Source organism: Lethenteron reissneri, chromosome 5, assembly GCF_015708825.2.
Source record: "Lethenteron reissneri isolate LAM-NWPU_2019-01 chromosome 5, ASM1570882v1, whole genome shotgun sequence".
NCBI lineage: Eukaryota > Metazoa > Chordata > Hyperoartia > Petromyzontiformes > Petromyzontidae > Lethenteron > Lethenteron reissneri.
Genome location: NC_083783.1, coordinates 4046121 through 4066608, shown reverse-complemented (window position 1 = coordinate 4066608; position 20488 = coordinate 4046121). Strand labels below are relative to the sequence as shown.

General features: G+C 55.6%; 1 protein-coding gene across 1 annotated transcript; it reads left to right on the top strand.

The window, feature by feature from the left end:
• The first annotated feature begins 45 nt into the window (after positions 1–45).
• Positions 46–16425, top strand: LOC133352854 (solute carrier family 35 member F1-like). Its single transcript, XM_061568821.1, has 7 exons — positions 46–55; positions 4261–4388; positions 6602–6761; positions 7796–7952; positions 12677–12729; positions 13981–14135; positions 14969–16425. Exons 1-7 carry the CDS (start codon positions 46–48, stop codon positions 15266–15268), a joined length of 963 nt encoding a protein of 320 aa, XP_061424805.1. The 3' UTR covers positions 15269–16425.
• Positions 16426–20488: the final 4063 nt, after the last annotated feature.

Here is a 20488-nt window from a genome sequence, read left to right as displayed (position 1 = left end):
AACTGCTTATGCGTGTTTAGTTTGTTGTCCTTCCACTCGGCTACGATGAGCAACGGTTGGCTACGTACGGTGCCAAAGGCGTTCAACATTCACACACACATACACCATACACACAACAACAACAACACGCCATTCGCCACGACGCTTGTGCCAGGCCATGTGCACCTTGAGGCCACGTGAAGTGTCGAACGCCCGCTGGCAGGAGGTCACGGGGCAGACCCAGGTGCCACGGGTCGACTGACTGAGATGACCGAGATGACTGGCTGATGCACCACCTGTGCCGCCTACTGTGCCAACTTGCTGTATTTTAGCCACCCGGCGCTCCGCACGTTGTTGTGAGCGTCGCTCCTCCTCCGCCCTCCGTTGTTGTTGGAGGGCAACTGCCTCCAACTGCCCAGTAGCGTCCTTCACGAGCCTCCTCCACAGAGGCCGATCTTGACACCGCTGGTACACATACACACATACACTACACACATACATACACTGGAGCTTTGCACTTTAAAATCTAGATCTAAAACTCATTTATCCCAGTGGGCCTTACCTTGAAACTCGTATAGCTCAGTGGGCCTTACCTGGCGAAATGGAAAAAACAGTACAGTTTAGTTTGTCGCACCAAATGGTGCAATTGCGCGCACAGGAGCTCTCCTACACACGCGGTGCTGAAGCAGTAACGCACTCGCAACACTGTTGGTTTGTTCGTGTGTCGGGTGGAGGAGGGTATATGACACGAACAAGCACGCGGAGATCTGACCCAACATCAACTGGGAATGGTCACGCCGGTCGCGAAAGTCCGCCCGTGTTAAACTGACACCACCCCACCCACACCTCACCATCCAACTCACCCAACCTACTCCTCTCCATCCAACTCACCCCACCCACACCTCACCATCCAACTCACTCCACCCACACCTCACCATCCCACTCACCCCACCCACACCTCACCATCCAACTCACCCCACCCACACCTCACCATCAACTCACCCCACCCAAACCTCGCCATCCAACTCACCCCACCCCACCTCACCATCCAACTCACCCCACCCACACCTCACCATCCAACTCTCCCCACCCACACCTCACCATCCACTCTCCCCACCCACACCTCACCATCCAACTCACCCCACCCACACCTCACCACCCAACTCTCCCCACCCACCCTCACCACCCAACTCTCCCCACCCACACCTCACCATCCAACTCTCCCCACCCACACCTCACCATCCACTCTCCCCACCCACACCTCACCACCCAACTCTCCCCACCCACACCTCACCATCCAACTCACCCCACCCACACCTCACCACCCAACTCTCCCACCCACACCTCACCATCCAACTCACCCCCCCACACCTCACCATCCAACTCACCCCACCCAAACCTCACCATCCAACTCACCCCACCCACACCTCACCATCCAACTCGCCCCACCCACCCCTCGCCATCCAACTCGCCCCACCCACACCCCCCATCCAACTCCCCCACCCACACCTCACCACCCAACTCACCCCACCCACACCTCACCATCCAACTCGCCCCACCCACACCTCACCATCCAACTCACCCCACCCACACCTCACCACCCAACTCACCCCACCCACCCCCACCATCCAACTCGCCCCACCCACACCTCACCATCCAACTCACCCCACCCACACCTCACCATACAACTCACCCCACCCACACCTCACCATCCAACTCACTCCACCCACACCTCACCATCCAACTCACCCCACCCACAGCTCACCACCCAACTCACTCCACCCACTCCTCACCATCAAACTCACCCCACCCATAGCTCACCACCCACTCACTCCACCCACACCTCACAATCCAACTCACTCCACCCACACCTCACCATCCAACTCACTCCACCCACACCTCACCATCCAACTCACCCCACCCCAACTCACCATCAAACTCACTCCACCCACACCTCACCATCCAACTCACCCCACCCACAACTCACCATCAAACTCACCACACCCACACCTCACCATCCAACTCACTCCACCCCACACCTCACCATCCAACTCACTCCACCCACACCTCACCATCCAACTCACCCCACCCCAACTCACCATCAAACTCACCACCCACACCTCACCATCCAACTCCACTCCACCCACACCTCACCATCCAACTCACTCCACCCACACCTCACCATCCAACTCACTCCAACCCACACCTCACCATCAACTCACCCCACCCGCACCTCACCATTCAACTCACACCCACCCACACCTCACCATTCCTACTCACCCCACCCACACCTCACCATCCAACTCACCCCACCCACACCTCACCCATCCCACTTACTCCACCCACACCTCACCATCCAACTCACCCCACCCACACCTCACCATCCCACTTACTCCACCCACACCTCACCATCCAACTCACGCCACCCGCACCTCACCATCCACTCACCCCACCCACACCATCCAACTCGCCCCACCCACTCCTCACCACCCACACCTCACCATCAAACTCACCACACGCACACCTCACCATCAAACTCACCCCACCACACCACACCATCCAACCGCCCCACCCACACCTCACCATCCAACTCACCCCACCCACACCTCACCATCCAACTCACCCCACCCACACCTCACATCCCACTCACACCCACGCACACCTCACCATCAACTCACACCACCGCACACCTCACAACATCCAACACTCGCCCCACCGACACCCTCACCATCCAACTCACGTCCACCATACCTCACCATCAACTCACCTCCACCCACACCTCACCATCCCACTCACACCTCCCACAACTCACCATCCCACTCACCCCACGCACACCTCACCATCAAACTCACCCAACGCACACCTCACCACCCAATTCCACCCCACCCACACCTCACCATCCCACTCACCCCTCCCACAACTCACCATCCCACTCACCCCTACCCCCACACCTCAACCATCCACTCACCCCACCCACACCTCACCATCCAACTCGCTCCACCCACAACCTCACCATCAAACTCACTCCACCCACACCTCCACCATCCAACTCGCCCCACCCACACCTCACCATCCAACTCACCCACCCACACACCTCACCATCCAACTCTCCCCACCCACACCTCACCCCCCAACTCACCCACGCACACCTCACCATCCACTCTCCCCACCCACACCATCACCATCCCACTCACCACACCCACACCTCACCATCCCACTCACCTCACCCCCACCTCAACCATCCACTCTCCCACCCACACCTCACCACCGAAACTCACCCCACGCACACCTCACCATCCAACTCTCCCCCCCACACCTCACCACCCAACTCACCCCACGCACACCTCACCAGCCAACTCACATCCACCCACACCTCACCACCCAACTACACCCCACTCACACGGCTCACCATCCAACTCACTCGGTCGCACCCACACCTCACCATACAACGGCACCCATCACCCACACCTCACCAGCCAACCGCACCCCACCCACACCTCACATCCAACTCACCCCACCCACACCTCACCATCCAACTCAGCACCCCACCCACACCCTCACCATCCAACTCGCCCCACCCACACCCACCATCCAACTCGCCCTCCACCACACCTCACATCCAACTGCACTCCACCACACTCCTCACCATCCAAACTCACATCCAACCCCACACGCCTCAACCATCCAACTCACCCCACCCACACCTCACCATCAAACTCACCCCACCCACACCTCACCATCCAACTCACCCACCCACACCTCACCATCCAACTCGCCCCACCCACACCTCACCATCCAACTCGCTCCACCCACACCTCACCATCCAACTCACTCCACCCACTCCTCACCATCCAACTCACCCCACCACACCTCACCATCCAACTCCCTCCACCCCACACCTCACCATCCACTCACCCCACCCACACCTCACCATCCAACTCACCCACCCACACCTGCACCATCAACTCACCCCCACCCACAACCTCACCATCCAACTCACTCCACCCACACCTCACCATCCAACTCACCCCACCCACACCTCACCATCCACTCACCCCACCCACACCTCACCATCCAACTCACCCCACCCACACTTCACCATCCCACTCACCCCACCCACCCTCACCATCCAACTCACCCCACCCACACCTCACCATCAAACTCACTCCACCCACACCTCACCATCCAACTCACCCCACCCACACCTCACCATCCAACTCACCCCACCCACACCTCACCATCAAACTCACCCCACTCCACCTCTCACCGTCTATCGCGCAGACGACGGGAACTTGCTGGACGTGCTGAGGGCTCGTGGCTGGAAGTACGCGTTGCTGGCCCTGGTGGACGTGGAGGCGAACTACCTGGTCGTGAAGGCCTACCAGTACACCACACTCACAAGCGTGCAGGTATTACCTGGTAGTGAAGACGTACCTGCACACCACACTCACTAGCGTGCAGGTACTACCTGGTGGTTAAGACGTACTTGTACACCACACTCACCAGCGTGCAGGTACTACCTAGTCGTTAAGACGCACCTGTACACCACACTCACCAGCGTGTAGGTTTAGGGAGGTGTGGGAACGAGACGACTGAAGGGAGAACTTATATCTAAACTATTTTTATTTTACCAGGTAAGCCCCCACTGAGCTGTGTGGCTCCTTTGCAGAAGGGACCTGCCCACAAGTGATAGCCCAACGAAGTGGCTCATCGTCGTCGTGTGGAAATGTATAGCAGACAACTACTCTAAACACGTGTTTTAACATTTTAAAACTGGAGGACCCGGAGAAAAATCCACGCGACCACGGGGAGAGACACCGCAAACTCCAAAAATACAGCAGGCGTCAGAGTCGTGATTGAACCCACGACCTCCTGTATACCAGGCGAGGTAGTTAACATATCTTAGCCATCGTAATGATGATGAGAGAGACACGCACACAAACTCCAAATATACAGCAGGCGTCAGGGTCGTGATCGAACCCACGACCTCCTGTATACCAGGCGAGGTAGTTAACATCTCCTAGCCACCGTAATGATGATGAGAGAGAGACAAACTCCAAATATACAGCAGCAGGCGTCATGGTCGTGATCGAACCCACGACCTCCTGTATACCAGGCGATGTAGTAACATCTCCTAGCCACCGTAATGATGATGAGAGAGAGACAAACTCCAAATATACAGCAGCAGGCGTCAGGGTCGGGATCGAACCCACGACCTCCTGTACACCAGGCGAGGTAGTTAACATCTCATAGCCATGATGTTTACTGGACGTCTGTGAAAAAGCGCTCTAATGCTCATTGGCTTCCTCCAGTGGGTCACGATGATTGGGGGAACAAAAGAGGGGGGGGGGGTGTTGGAGTAGGGGTGGGTGGGTGGGTGGGTGGGGGAATTGGGAGACGAGAGGGGTTCGTGGTTGAGATCGGGGGGGGTGGGGGAAGTAGATGGAGGGGCCCTGAGGGGAGGGGTGGAGGCAGGGCTGGGGGTGGAGGGGTGCAGGGATGGGGAGGGATACGAGTTTGGGATAGGAGGGGGGGGGTGTTAGATTTGGGGAGGATGGGAGGGGGGCGGCATGCCCGGGAGAGGGGGTGGGTGGGGGCACGGAGCCATTTCGGATACCACAGCCATCAAGAGGTTGTCATCCAGACTTGTGACTCGGATATGCCTGGGGGGGTGGACGCTGACATCCGGAGTGTCCGAGCGTCGTGATTGACGCGCTGTCGTGATCCATGTCGTTACAAACAAAGTGTACGCACGCGGCTTTGCCGGGCTGAGCGCACGCGCAGAGGGAGCGGCGGAGGGTCACGGTGACGAGTTGCTCGGTTAAGGTTGAAGTGAACATCGTGGTGCTTAAACCTCTGTCCCCTCCACCCCCTCACCTCCATCCCCCCCTCCACCCCCTCTCGATCCCCCCCTCTCCCCCCATCCCCCTCCATTCCCCCTCTCCACCCCCCCACCCCCCCCTCTACCCCCCCCCCTCCACCCTCCTCTCCACCCCCTCTCCACCCCCCTCTCCACCCCCCCCTCCACCCCCCTCTCCACCCCCCCATCCGCCTCCACCCCCCTCCACCCCCCTCTCCACCCCCCCCCTCCATCCCCCCTCTCCACCCCCCCATCCCCCCTCCATTCCCCCCATCCCCCCTCCACCCCCCTCCCCCACCCCCCCCCCATGCTCCCTCCACCCCCCTCTCCATCTCCTCTCCACCCCCCTCTCCACCCCCCCATCCCGCCTCCATTCTCTCCCCCCACCCCCCTCCACCCCCTCTCCACCCCCTCTCCACCCCCCTCTCCACCCCCCCATCCCCCCTCCATTCCCCCCTCCATTCTCTCCCCCCCACCCCCCTCTCCACCCCCCTCCACCCCCTCTCCACCCCCTCTCCACCCCCCTCTCCACCCCCCCATCCCCCCTCCATTCCCCCCTCCATTCTCTCCTCCCCCACCCCCCTCTCCACCCCCTCCACCCCCTCTCCATCCCCCTCTCCATCCCCCCTCTCCAGCCCCCCCCATCCCCCCCTCCATTCCCCCTCTCCACCCCCCACCCCCCCCTCTACCCCCCCCTCCACCCTCCTCTCCACCCCCTCTCCACCCCCCTCTCCACCCGCCCCCCCCCCCCCCGCCCCCCAGCTGCTGGACTGCATGGTCCTCCCCGTGGTGTTCGCCCTCTCGTGGTTCTTCCTGCGCGTGCGCTACCGCGCGGGTCACGTGGTCGCCGTGGCGCTCTGCCTCGTGGGCGTGGGGGCCATGGTGGGGGCCGACCGCCTCACGGGGAGGTCGCAGGGCGAAGGTGACGACAGCTGACCGGCCAACATCGTCACCATCACCATCATCATCATGGTCACCATCGTTATCATCACCATGGTCACCATCGTTATCACCATCATTATCATCATCATCACCATCATCACCATGGTCACCGTCGTTTTCACCATCATTATCATCATCACCATCACCATGGTCACCATCGTTATCACCATCATTATCATCACCATCATCACCATCATCACCATGGTCACCATCGTTATCACCATCAGGATCACCAAGTTGATGAGACTGACATCCATGACATCCTCAGCAGCAACAGCACCACAGCCTAGTGAGGGTGTCCCAGACAACCGTCCGAAGAAAGAATTTAAACTGTCCCCCGCATGTCCCCCCGCGTGTCCCCTCGCGTGTCCCCTCGCGTGTCCCCTCGTGTGTCCTCATGTATCCCCACGTCCCCCCACGTCCCCCCATGCGCCCCCTGTGCAACTCTGCACGTGTCCCATGTATCTCCCACGTGTGCCCCACGTGACCCCCACGTGTCCCTGCATCTTCCCCATGTCACCCCCACGTGTCTTCCATGTGACCCCCACGTGTCCCTGCATCTTCCCCCATGTGACCCCCACGTGTGCCCCACGTGACCCCCACGTGTCCCTGCATCTTCTCCCACGTGTCCCCACGTGACCCCCACGTGTCCCTGCATCTTCTCCCACGTGTCCCCCACGTGTTCCCCACGTGACCCCCACGTGTCCCTGCATCTTCCCCCACGTGTCTCCCACGTGTTCCCCACGTGACCCCCACGTGTCCCTGCATCTTCCCCCACGTGTCTCCCACGTGTTCCCCACGTGACCCCCACGTGTCCCTGCATCTTCTCCCATGTGTCTCCCACGTGGCCCCCACGTGACCCCCACGTGTCCCTGCATCTTCTCCCATGTGTCTCCCACGTGCCCCCCACGTGACCCCCACGTGTACCCCACGTGACCCCCACGTGTCCCTCCATCTTCCCCCATGTATCTCCCATGTGTCTCCCACGTGCCCCCCACGTGACCACCGCCCCAGCCTCTAACCGCGCGCTGGGAGATATGCTCGTGGTGGCCGGGGCCGTCCTCTACGGAGTGTGCAACGTGTGCGAGGAGCAGCTGGTGCGCTCCCGGGGCCGCGTCGAGTTCCTGGGCGCAGTCGGCCTGTTCGGCACCCTCATCAGCGGCGTGCAACTGTGAGTCGTGTTGGAGAGGGGGGGGGGGTTGGGGGATGTTTTATTTAGTGGGGGGCGGGGGCTTTGAGTGGAGGTGCCGCCGTCTTGTTGATGGTTTGTGAGCCCGCTGGACTTCGATTCCATCTCCCGGCATGGAATTTGAAACAATGGGGGGGGGGGGGGGGGGGGCAAGCTTCTTAAACTCCACGCGGCAGCAGTGTGATCGGGTTCGCCTATGACCGGCAGGTCACGTGTGGTGGGGTGAAGTTTGGGTAAACTCTCCTACAGCCTCCAAGACCGTACTGGTCCCGGCGTGGAAGATGACAAATCATCTCCAAACGCGCCGTCAAAAGCTCTCCCCCCCCCTGAGTGGAAGTTCTTCCACCAGCAGCGCCGTGAGGAGGCAATTGCAGGAGCTGCGTCTTTACCTTTTGAGTGGGGCGGCGGTGGTGGCGGCGTTTGAGAGAGACGGAGAGAGTGGAGAGATTCTGAGCGGTGGCGAAGATTCTGAGCTGAACATCACAGCAGGGCAGAGGTCGCAAACGGGTTTTGATTCCTTACCCGTACCCGGCCGCACCAGGGTCGCAAATGGGTACCCGTACCCGGCCGGGTACGGGTAACCGTTCCCTACCCGTACCCTACCCGAAATGAGTGACAAACAGTTACTCACCAGTGACTCACGGCCTACCCATACCCGTACCCGGCCGCACCAGGGTCGCACAGAATTTTACGCACAGATAAAAAAAAGTGTATTAAATACAAGAGGGAATGGGTCACGATGGAATGGGTCACTACGGAATGTCTTGGTGACGACACAATGTGCAGTATTGTTAAAGAATAACTTGGGGGCACAGAAACTAAATAGACGTAGTTTAGTCCATCACTTATTTTGTTTAAGTCAGAATTTGTGTTGTCGTCTCCTGTATACCCGCTGCTTCTGTGTGTCTGTGTGTCCGTCTGTGTGTGTTTGAGTGTGTGTGTCTTTGTGTCTGTGTGTGTGTCTGTCTGTCTGTGTGTTTGTGTGTGTACACGTGGCTCTGTGCGTGATGCGGCTCTCTGTGAACTATTTTGGTCAAAGACTAAAACAACAACAACGTCTCTTATTGTTATTTTGGTGACCAACCGCTGCTCTAGACGTTTCAGTAAGTGAGAAAACCGGTTTTATTCGGTTACATGACGAGTTTATTTCACGCGGTTACCACTCATGAACAAACAAAGAAACGGGCTGTGAGTGAGCAAACTCGACTGTGAATTACACTGTGGCTCTCAAAATAAATAATATATTCATAATAGGCGACGTTTCGGACAAAGGCCCTACCTCATAGCTTATGGATAGAGGCCAGTCGAGAGACAGAGGACGATAACAGTTGGAGGACCCCTCCGCCTTGTTTACACCATGATGAGAATTAACATTTTAATCCGATTACCAATATTTAAATAGGCGCACGAGGAGTTACCCAACATTAGCCATTAAACGCCAAACTCCTTCAATGGTTACAAACGCATGCACTCCGTAACTATACATTCACGGATATTCAGTCAAAAAAACCGATAACACGTTGCACCTTGCTCCCGTGACTCACGGTCGTGTGTCACGAGACCCCCTTGAGCCCCCCTACTCACTTTCTACTCACGGCCGTGCGTCACGAGACCCCCTTGATCCCCCCCCCTACTCACCCCCGACTCACCCCCGTGCGTCACGAGACCTCCTTGAGCCCCCCTACTCACCCCCGACTCACCCCCTACTCACCCCCGTACGTCACGAGACCCCCTTGAGCCCCCCTACTCACTTCCTACTCACGGCCGTGCGTCACGAGACCCCCTTGAGCCCCCCTACTCACCCCCGACTCACGGTTGTACGTCACGAGACCCCCTTGAGCCCCCCTACTCACCCCCTACTCACGTCGTACGTCACGAGACCCCCTTGAGCCCCCCTACTCACCGCCTACTCACCCCCGTGCGTCACGAGACCCCCTTGAGCCCCCCTACTCACCCCCTAGTCACGGTCGTACGTCACGAGACCCCCTTGAGCCCCCCTACTCACCCCCGACTCACGCTCCAGACAGCCTCACCACGATATCGACGCAGACAGCAGCAGCAGCGGCAAAGGTAAAAGTGCAGCTCCGTGCTGTTGATGGCTCGTGCGGCCACTTTAACACGCAGTAGCAGCAGGATTTACCGACCAATACCACCCATCAGCTTGTTTCGGGGTTATGTCGCTTCAATATAAACCCGCCACCACCCGACACAGCCAATTAGTAAGGTTTGTCACGTAAACAGAACGTGGCCAATTCGTCACTAGTACAGCATCACCGGTGCGTTGGAGAGCCAAGCCACAACATTTACAATCTGAGTACGACGTTTCGCCAGTAACTACAACCAGCTTCATCAGGCGACAGCCAGATTTGTGGAGAAGTCCACCTGTTTCGCTCCTTATATAGAGGCGTAGAACAAAGCGTGCCAGCTGCTTACTAGTACAGCAACACCGGGTTACTCGTACAGCAACACCGGGTTGTGTGGTGGAGGGTAAACCCACAACGATTTACGATTTGCAGCCAGTCACGCCGTCTGAGAGAGCCGAAAGATTTGAAGCTTTCGCGACTGCAGGAATCCATACTCTGCTTCTTTAGGTAAAGTCACGACTCTAAACCCCCCCCCCCCCCCCCCCCCCTTCCTTCCCGAGCCTATATAAAGCCACAACAGCAGATCATTCTTTCTCACCTGATAACGGACGCTTGCGTTGCGACCGAAACGTCGTGTTCTATTACACTGGTCAACAAAAAAAATTCTGGCCTGGACTTTTGCAGCTGTTTTAGACTAACTTCAGGGTGCTGATTCCAAGTCTGATCTCAGATTTGCTCTATCACATCTCATTTTATGCTATCGGCATACCCCATTTTCATTGATTTTACCCGAAATTAACTCTGTCACTTATGAGTGCAAGTTGTTGCGAGTCAGTGATTGCTTTAGTGTTAAAATATGGTGCTGTATTTTTAGAATTGTGTGTTTATAATATCATTTCATGTAGATATCCACATTTATTTAATATTTTTCTTCTGCAGTTTTTATTGAAAATGCAATATTTGATATCTCAAAAACCTGATGTGATAGACAAAAACTGATGCCAGATTTGGAATCAGCTCCCCAAAATTACCTTAAACCCGTTGGAATACCTTATCCCAGAAAAAAGTGTGTTGACCAGTGTTATTTTTTTTTTCTATCTACGTGACTTTACCGAAAGAATCAGAGGGTATATAGAGCAAGTACGAGTTGAAGATTTGCCAGCCGGCCCCACCTGGATAGTCAAACGGCTTGTCCAGTAAGCCGCAACCATTAGCAGCGTCCGCAGGAGATGTCAACTACCTCGCCTGATTTGCGGGAGGTCGCCGGTTCGATCCCGACCCTGACGCCTGCTGCTGTATATTTGATGTTTGCGGTGTCTCTCTCTCTCTCATCATTATCACGGTGGCTATGAGATGTTAACTACCTCGACTGGTGTGCGGGAGGTCGTAGGTTCGATCCTGACCCTTGACGCCTGCTGCTGTATATTTGGAGTTTCCGTTACTCTCTGTCTCTCTCCCCCCGTGGTCGAGTGAATTTCTCTCCGGGTCCTCCGGTTTCCCCTCCACAACAATAATCAACGTCACGCGTTCAGAGTATTTGACCGCTCTAAATGTCCACGTGACGATACGCATCTTCGTCGGGCTGTCGATAATTTTTGACGGCCAGGTCGCTTCTGAAAAACAACTACGTAGCAGCTGAGCGGGGTCTTAGTCGGTGAAATTTTAAAAAATGTGTAATAGTCACGTAGAAGGGAAGTAGTAAAATAATAAAAATAAAACATAATAAAATAATTCTCACGACGTTTCGGCCACAACGCAAGCAGCCGTCCTCAGGTCACCTGAGAATTATTTTATTATGTTTCATTTTTATTATTGTATTACTTCCCTTCTACGTGACTTTACCGAAAGAACCAAGAAGATGAATCCCTGCAGTCACGAAATCTTTCAATCGAAATTTTTTTTTAAATAGTTTATATATTTTGTGTTGTATAGAGCGCACTAACTCGGTCCCGCGGTTTCACTCTGCGCGTCGCTTCTCCACAGCGACACTCAAATGGTTTTATTTTGTGCGGGGCGACGGTCGAGACCGCGGGCGGGTCCCGTGTCTGTCTGGGGGGGTGCCCTGGGGCTTGATGTGCGACACGCGATTTGGTGGGGGGGGGGGGGTCTCTGTCCGTGGTGAGCTGCTCATCACGAGAGAGCGAGCGACTGGTCAGAGACGACGCCGTCTTTATTTTGTGTGTTGTTTGCCTTTGTACCCCCCCCCCCCCCCCACATACCCTATACATCCCCACACTTCACACCCCACCACCCTACCCCCAAACACTCACTCACTCACGCTCTCATACACTCGCATACTCTCTCGCGCACACACGCACATACCCACTCACACTCACACATGCATGCACACACGCTGCCTAACACTCTCTCGCTCACACACGCACACGCCCACTCACACACACGTGCTCTCCAACACACACGCACACACACAACACACACGTATATACTCTTACACGCACACTTTCACACACACACGTGCTCTCACACACACACACGCACGTACACACACGCACGAACACACACACGTATATACTCTTACACGCACACTTTCACACACACACACGTTCACTCACACACACACGCACGTACACACACGCACGTACACACACACAACACACGCAGAGCCATCGCCGAGCGCAATGCTCTCGCCAGCATGGAGTGGACCTGGCGCGTGGGTCAGTATTCACGCACCCCTACCCCCCCCCGGTCCCGAGACCACTAACCCGGGACCGGTACAACTCCTGCCGCCGTGACGACGAGAATCGCGGCGATGAGAACAGCGATCGCGCCGAACCAAAATTCGCGTTAGGGGCCGTCCATAAATGAAGTCCACCTGTTTCGTTCCTTATATAGAGGCGTAGATGTGGTGGCCACAAATCTGGCTGTCGCCTGATGAAGCTAGTTGTAATTACTGGCGAAACGTCGTACGTCAGATTGTAAATGTTGTGGCTTGGCTCTCCAACGCACCGGTGATGCTGTACTAGTGACGAATTGGCCACGTTCTGTTTACGTGACAACCCTTACTAGTTGGCTGTGTCGGGTGGTGGTGGGTTTAACGACACATATATTTATATGCGATCTAACCCAAAAAACTCTTATGGATGATTTTGGCCGTGAAAGCCTACTACGTGTTAATGATGCTACTGCTGATACTGCTGCTGATGACGATGACTGCGTGTCTGTGGCTGCGCAGGCCTCCTGTACGCGGGCTTCGCCTGCTGCTGGTGATAATCATGCTGCTGATGATGCTGCTGATGATGACGTTGCTACTGCTGATGATGATGATACTGATGATGCTGCTGATGCTACTGCTGATGCTACTGACGATGATGACTGTGCGTGCCTGTGGCTGTGCAGGCCTCCTGTACGCGGGCTTCGCCTGCTGCTGATGATGATGCTGCTGCTGATGATGATGCTGCTGATGATGACGTTGCTACTGCTGCTGATGATACTGCTGATGATGATGACTATGCGTGCCTGTGGCTGCGCAGGCCTCCTGTACGCGGGCTTCGCCTGCTGCTGCTGATGATGCTGCTGATGATGATACTGATGATGCTGCTGCTGCTGCTGATGATGCTGCTGCTGATGACTGTGCGTGCCTGTGGCTGTGCAGGCCTCCTGTACGCGGGCTTCGCCTGCTGCTGCTAATAATCATGCTGCTGATGATGCTGCTGATGATGATACTGGTGATGCTGCTGATGATGCTGATGATGACGTTGCTACTGCTGATGATGATACCGGTGATGCTGATGATGATGCTGCTGCTGATGATGCTGCTGACGATGACTCTGCGTGTCTGTGGCTGCGCAGGCCTCCTGTACGTGGGCTTCGCCTGCTGCTGCTGATGATGCTGATGATGATGCTGCTGATGATGCTGCTGATGCTACTGCTGATGATGATGACTGTGCGTGTCTCTGGCTGCGCAGGCCTGCTGTACGCGGGCTTCGCCTGCTGCATGTTCTCGCTCTACAGCCTTATGCCCCTGGCCCTGCGCCTCACGAGTGCCGCCTCCGTCAACTTGGCCATCCTCACGGCCGACCTCTACAGCCTCTTCCTCGGCACCTTCCTCTTCAAGTACCCGGTACGCGCTCCGCCACGCAGCACGTTCGCGCGCAACAGGGTCGCACGCAACAGGGTCGCAAGCAACAGGGTCGCACGCAACAAGGTCGCACGCAACAAGGTCGCACGCAGCACGCTCGCACGCAGCAGGGTTGCACGCAACAGGGTTGCACGCAACAAGGTCGCACGCAGCACGCTCGCACGCAGCAGGGTTGCACGCAACAGGGTTGCACGCAACAAGGTCGCACGCAACAGGGTCGCACGCAACAGGGTTGCACGCAACAGGGTCGCACGCAGCACAGTCGCACGACGGCGCGTGTCTCGCACCCGAGCGATCGGTCGCACGAAACCGAGTCGCTCTCAACCCAAATCGCTTTGTCCACAGCGCTCGTTAATCGTCCAAGTAGCACCTTTTAATATAGCAGAGGATTGCAGGGCTCGGGAAATTGAGTCGTCCTCCATCTGCGTCCCCCTGTCTGTCCGAAAGCTGCGGAGCGGGGGGTACCGTTCAGGGGCGAGGTGCGGAGTTCAGAGTTGCTCCCTCGAGTGGGGGGGGGGGGGGGGTCCTTCCGCCAGCTCGCTGCACGAGCAAGCTATTGCACACACACGTGGCTGCACCTTTATCTTCGTCTTGCCACCTGATGGCCAGTGGGGGGGAGGGGGGGGGTCGGGCAACTTGCAGCTCCAGAGCCGCACGCGACTCCTTGAAGAATCTGCTTCGTGGCGTTATTTATCAAGCACCCACCGCGTCGTGTTCACGTTGCATTGCGGCTCTTGTAACGTTGAGTGTGTTAGTTGTTGTTGTTGTTTTGGTTTCCCACTGCCGCTCTCCCCGCCCCTGCGCCTGCGCCGCAGTTCTCAGCCCTCTACATCGCCGCCTTCCTCATCATCATCTCCGGGCTCATCGTCTACTCCGTCACGCCCACGGCGGAGGCCGCCGTGACCGCACGCCCGGCCGGCCCGGCCATGCCTGGCGAGGAAGCGGCGGCGGCGGCGGAGGACGGGGGGGGTGGTGGGAGAGGTGGCGAGGAGGCGGCAGCGGCAGCAGCCTCCGCCGGTGCCGGCAGCAGGACGGCAGTCCAGGCCGGAGCGAGCTGCGACTCCGTGCGGGTCATTGGCCTCGAGTTACCGACGATTCGCGGCTCCAAGGCGTAACGCGGCGCGGTGGTTTGCCGGTGGTGGTGGTGGTGATGCTGTTGGTTGGTTTTGCTGATGTTGTTGGTGCTGGTGGCGAGGTTTGGTGCTGCCAGTGATGGTGGTGGTGGTGGCGCCGATGTTGCTGGTGGTCGTGGTGCCGGTTTTGCAGCTGGTGGTGGTGTTGGTGCTGCTGTTGATGGTGATACTGATGGTGGTGGTGCTGTTGTTGATGGTGATACTGATGGTGGTGGTGCTGTTGTTGATGGTGATACTGATGGTGGTGGTGCTGCTGTTGGTGGTGATACTGATGGTGGTGGTGCTGCTGTTGATGGTGATACTGATGGTGGTGGTGCTGCTGGTCAGTTGTGGTAACGGTGGTGCTGCTGTCGCTTTCGCTGGTGTTGATGGTGGTGGTGGTAGCGGTGGTGGCGCTGTTGGTGGTGGTGCTGGTGGTGGTGATGGCGCCGATGGTGGCAAGGACTCTGCGAGCTGGGCACTGAGACGGTGGCACGGTGGTACCGTTGAGCCGTAGCGCGTTTGCCGAGCGTTGCAGAGGTTTGTGGTTCGAGCCCCACGGCCGCCCTGGTTAATACCGCGGGCCAATTAACCATAAATAGTACGCGCCGTCCGCTTCACAGTTCACGTGAGAGACCCCGTGGTATAATTATGAATATTTGCCCATTGTGTGCTGGTGTCACGGTGCATATTTGGCAAATTCAACTAAACTTGAAAAATTAAACCGCAAATTACCAAATTTGGAATAACCACACAGCACCATCGCCCCCCCCTACCCCCACCCGCCGCCACCCTATCGCGAGACTCACGCAGACTGCGTCTGTGGAGCATAGCGCATTTTGTAGATAGCCCCGTGCTATAATGATTTGGCAATTACCAAATGCACTCATGATTTGGTGATGCGGCTGCTGCTCCTGCCGCCACGTTGGCAGCGGTGCGCGACCGACAACACCCGTGGCTCGGACCCCGGAAGATATCCACACGCGGCAAAACCCTCGCCCAACGCGGTGGGTCTGGGTCACGTTCCTTTGATCCGCAATCCGCAAAGCTCAGAGGCAAATGTGAGAGCTCGGGGTTTGGTTTGTGGTTCGTAATACGCCACCGACACCCGCCCCGCCGTCCTTCTGTTTCACGCCGCCCTGCATCAACGCAACACATTAAAGAGGAAGTATTTTCAGTGAAAAAGTTGTCTTTTATTTTCGAGCGTTCGTTCATAACTCGTGCGGCGAATGTGTAGAATGAAAGGAAAATTCTTCTTGGTTCTTTCGGTAAAGTCACGTAGAATAGAAATAATAAAATAATAAAAATGTAACAAAATTATGTTTTATTTTTATTATTTTATTAACATAATAATGTTTATTTTTATTATTTCCATTCTACGTGACTTTACCGAAAGAACCAAGAAGATGAATCCCTGCAGTCACGAAAGCTTTAAATCGAAAGGGAAAATGTCGCGCCATGTACGATGCCGTAGACTACGGTTAGACAAATCGCTGGCAGCTGACCCTCACTGCCTCCTCATTGGAGGCTGGGAACACCGATTGGACCTGGGACCCGCGACGGATCCGCTTGGGGAGACAAGACGGAGGATGGAGACGGAGACGAGACGGCACCGCGTGCATTCTTCCGTAGCAGCCTCATCGCGAGCAGCGCAGTTACGACACGTGCAGGAATCTCGCGGCCAACCGCGAGTGGTCGAGCTACAGGAGTGCGCGATGGGCGAACTCCGTACCCTTCGTACGTTTGGCGCAAAGCCCGCGATGGCTAAACCCGCGAGAGGGAAGGGACTGCTGTAATAGGCGACGTTTCGGGCAATGACCCTTCCTCGCAGTGCATCTTGAAGTTTTATGAGACATGGCCACTGCCGGAAACGTCGCCTATTCTATAAATGTTTCTATATACAGTAATCCCTCGCCACTTTGCGGTTCAAGTTTCGCGGCCTCAGTGCATCGCGGATTTTTCGAACTGATTTAAAGGCCTCATTATACCTGTGTAGTAACACCACCATCATCATCATCATTCATCATCACATTCATCGAACTGCACAGGTCTGTCATCGTCGTCATTGTCATCGTCGTCGTCGTCGTCATTACTGGAGTCAAGTCTCAAGATACTACTGTCATTGGTGAGTGTAGAACACCATAATACGTATCGTATGAGAGAGAGAAAGTGCATGTATAATATTAAGGTTTTATAATTTAATAGATTTAAGTAAAATATATATATAAAGTATAAATATACATATTTTAAACATTCTGGTACCCACACACACATATACGGAAATTCCTAGGGGGCCAATCCTACTTCGCGGATTTTCACCTATCACGAGGGGTTCCGGTCCCCATTAACCGCGATAAACGAGGGATCAGCTGTATATATGTTTCTATATATATATGTTTCGCTTTGAGTGGATTCTGTGTGGCGAGGCGATAACTCACAGGGGCAGGATAGAGGGGAGAGTCTCATTCACAAAGGGGGCCTGGGGTCACCAAAACAAAACAAAAAAACGTCAGAAGCCAAGCGAAATAAAAATCGAACGCCAACAATTTTAGTGGATAGAAAATCGGCGCAAAATCATCGGCGTCGCGAGAGAAGCAGGAAATATCGCGCAAGCGAAAATCGGTGTTGCGTAATAAATCCTCCGTGGCGTGAGACGGCTCGGGCGGATTGATGTTGAGACTGATCACGGCGCGGTCACGGGGGTGACGTTCCGCATACGAGGGGGTGACTGTTGCACGGTGTAAAAAAGGGCCGTCCATAAATGACGTCACGCACATGGGGGGGGGGGCAGACATTTGTGACGATGTGACGAGAGGGGGAGGGGGTTTGAGAAATGTGACGTCACATCAAAATGCGCAACTTTAAATAAATATAAACAAACACGTTCTACTTAGTTAAATATACTTTTTTTATAAATATTTTCTACAACATCAGAGTGCAGCGCCACATTAAATACGCACTACAATGACTATAGTTTAAAGCGATTTGAAGCATGTTTTATTTTCAAAATGGAAATGTGGTTTTTTGGGGGGGGGGGGGTGGGCAGAGCTTTGTGACGTCATTTGAGGGGGGTCTGACTTTTTGTGACGCCGTGTGACGAGGGGGGGGGGGGGTAAAAAATCGTCCAAAATCGCGTGCCGTCGTTTATGGACAGCCCCTTTCATCCGTAGATCCGTCTATGGAAAGCATGAAATAACATCCTGCAGTGTAAAGGTTATTGGGGTATATCGCGTAATATAATTGCTGTGTCGTTCACCCACCGCCACCCGACACAAACAATTAGTAAGGTTTGTCACGTAAACCAAACGTGCCCCGAGACTTACATAGATATTTAGATTCACGCCGAGACCTATAAACCCACGTGGAGACCCCTAGACTCACATCGAGGGCTCTACTCGAAGGAGGCACCATCACAGCCATAAGAAGATGATAACTCGATGTTATATTGCCGATCAGTGATCACGCCATTGTAAAACAACGCCAGGACCGCGATGAAACCAGCGTGGTGAAGTATGGTTAAACGTACTCCCACGACCCGCACAGCGTGAGGGGGGGGGGGGGGCGAGCCCCTCATCCAGCAGTGGATTGACAGCAGGGGCTGTACGCTTCCATAGTGAGCACAGAGCGGCAGCGTTAAGTGATGAACGCAAAAACCCAAAGCATCCGACTCAGAACATCAAACTCAGAGCATCACACCCAGAGCATCACACCCAGAGCATCACACCCAGAGCATCACACCCAGAGCATCACACTCAAGCATCACACTCAGAGCATCACACCCAGAGCATCACACCCAGAGCATCACACTCAGAGCATCACACTCAAAGCATCACACTCAGAGCATCACACCCAGAGCATCACACCCAGAGCATCTCACCCAGAGCATCGCACCCAGAGCATCGCACCCGGAGCATCACACCCGGAGCATCACACTCAGAGCATCACACCCAGAGCATCACACTCAGAGCATCACACCCTGAGCATCACACCCAGAGCATCTCACCCAGAGCATCACACCCAGAGCATCACACCCAGAGCATCAAACCCAGAGCATCACACCCAGAGCATCTCACTCAGAGCATCACACCCAGAGCATCACACCCAGAGCATCACACCCTGAGCATCACACCCAGAGCATCTCACCCAGAGCATCACACCCAGAGCATCACACCCAGAGCATCACACCCAGAGCATCGCACCCAGAGCATCACACCCAGAGCATCAAACCCAGAGCATCACACCCAGAGCATCACACCCAGAGCATCACACCCAGAGCATCAAACTCAGAGCATCACACCCAGAGCATCGCACCCAGAGCATCACACCCAGAGCATCACACCCAGAGCATCACACCCAGAGCATCACACCCAGAGCATCACACCCAGAGCATCAAACCAGAGCATCACACCCAGAGCATCACACCCAGAGCATCACACCCAGAGCATCACACCCAGAGCATCACACCCAGAGCATCACAACCAGAGCATCAAACTCAGAGCATCACACCCAGAGCATCACACCCAGAGCATCAAACCCAGAGCATCACACCCAGAGCATCACACCCAGAGCATCACACCCAGAGCATCAAACTCAGAGCATCACACCCAGAGCATCACACCCAGAGCATCACACCCAGAGCATCAAACCCAGAGCATCAAACCCAGAGCATCAAACTCAGAGCATCACACCCAGAGCATCACACCCAGAGCATCACACCCAGAGCATCACACCCAGAGCATCACACCCAGATCATCACACCCAGAGCATCACACCCAGAGCATCAAACCCAGAGCATCACACCCAGAGCATCACACCCAGAGCATCACACTCAGAGCATCACACCCAGAGCATCAACCCAGAGCATCAAACCCAGAGCATCACACCCAGAGCATCACACCCAGAGCATCACACCCAGAGCATCAAACCCAGAGCATCAAACCCAGAGCATCACACCCAGAGCATCAAACCCAGAGCATCACACCCAGAGCATCACACCCAAAGCATCAACCCCAGAACATCACACCCAGAGCATCAAACTCAGAGCATCACACCCAGAGCATCAAACCCAGAGCATCACACCCAGAGCATCACACCCAGAGCATCACACTCAGAGCATCAAACCCAGAGCATCACACCCAGAGCATCACACCCAGAGCATCACACCCAGAGCATCAAACCCAGAGCATCAAACCCAGAGCATCACACCCAGAGCATCACACCCAG

Excerpts from the sequence above, each read along its gene's own strand:
- LOC133352854 (XM_061568821.1), top strand. Across the intron at positions 4,389-6,601 it reads CCACACTCACAAGCGTGCAG|CTGCTGGACTGCATGGTCCT; the intron begins GTATTACCTGGT and ends CCCGCCCCCCAG. Across the intron at positions 6,762-7,795 it reads GGGGAGGTCGCAGGGCGAAG|CCTCTAACCGCGCGCTGGGA; the intron begins GTGACGACAGCT and ends CCACCGCCCCAG.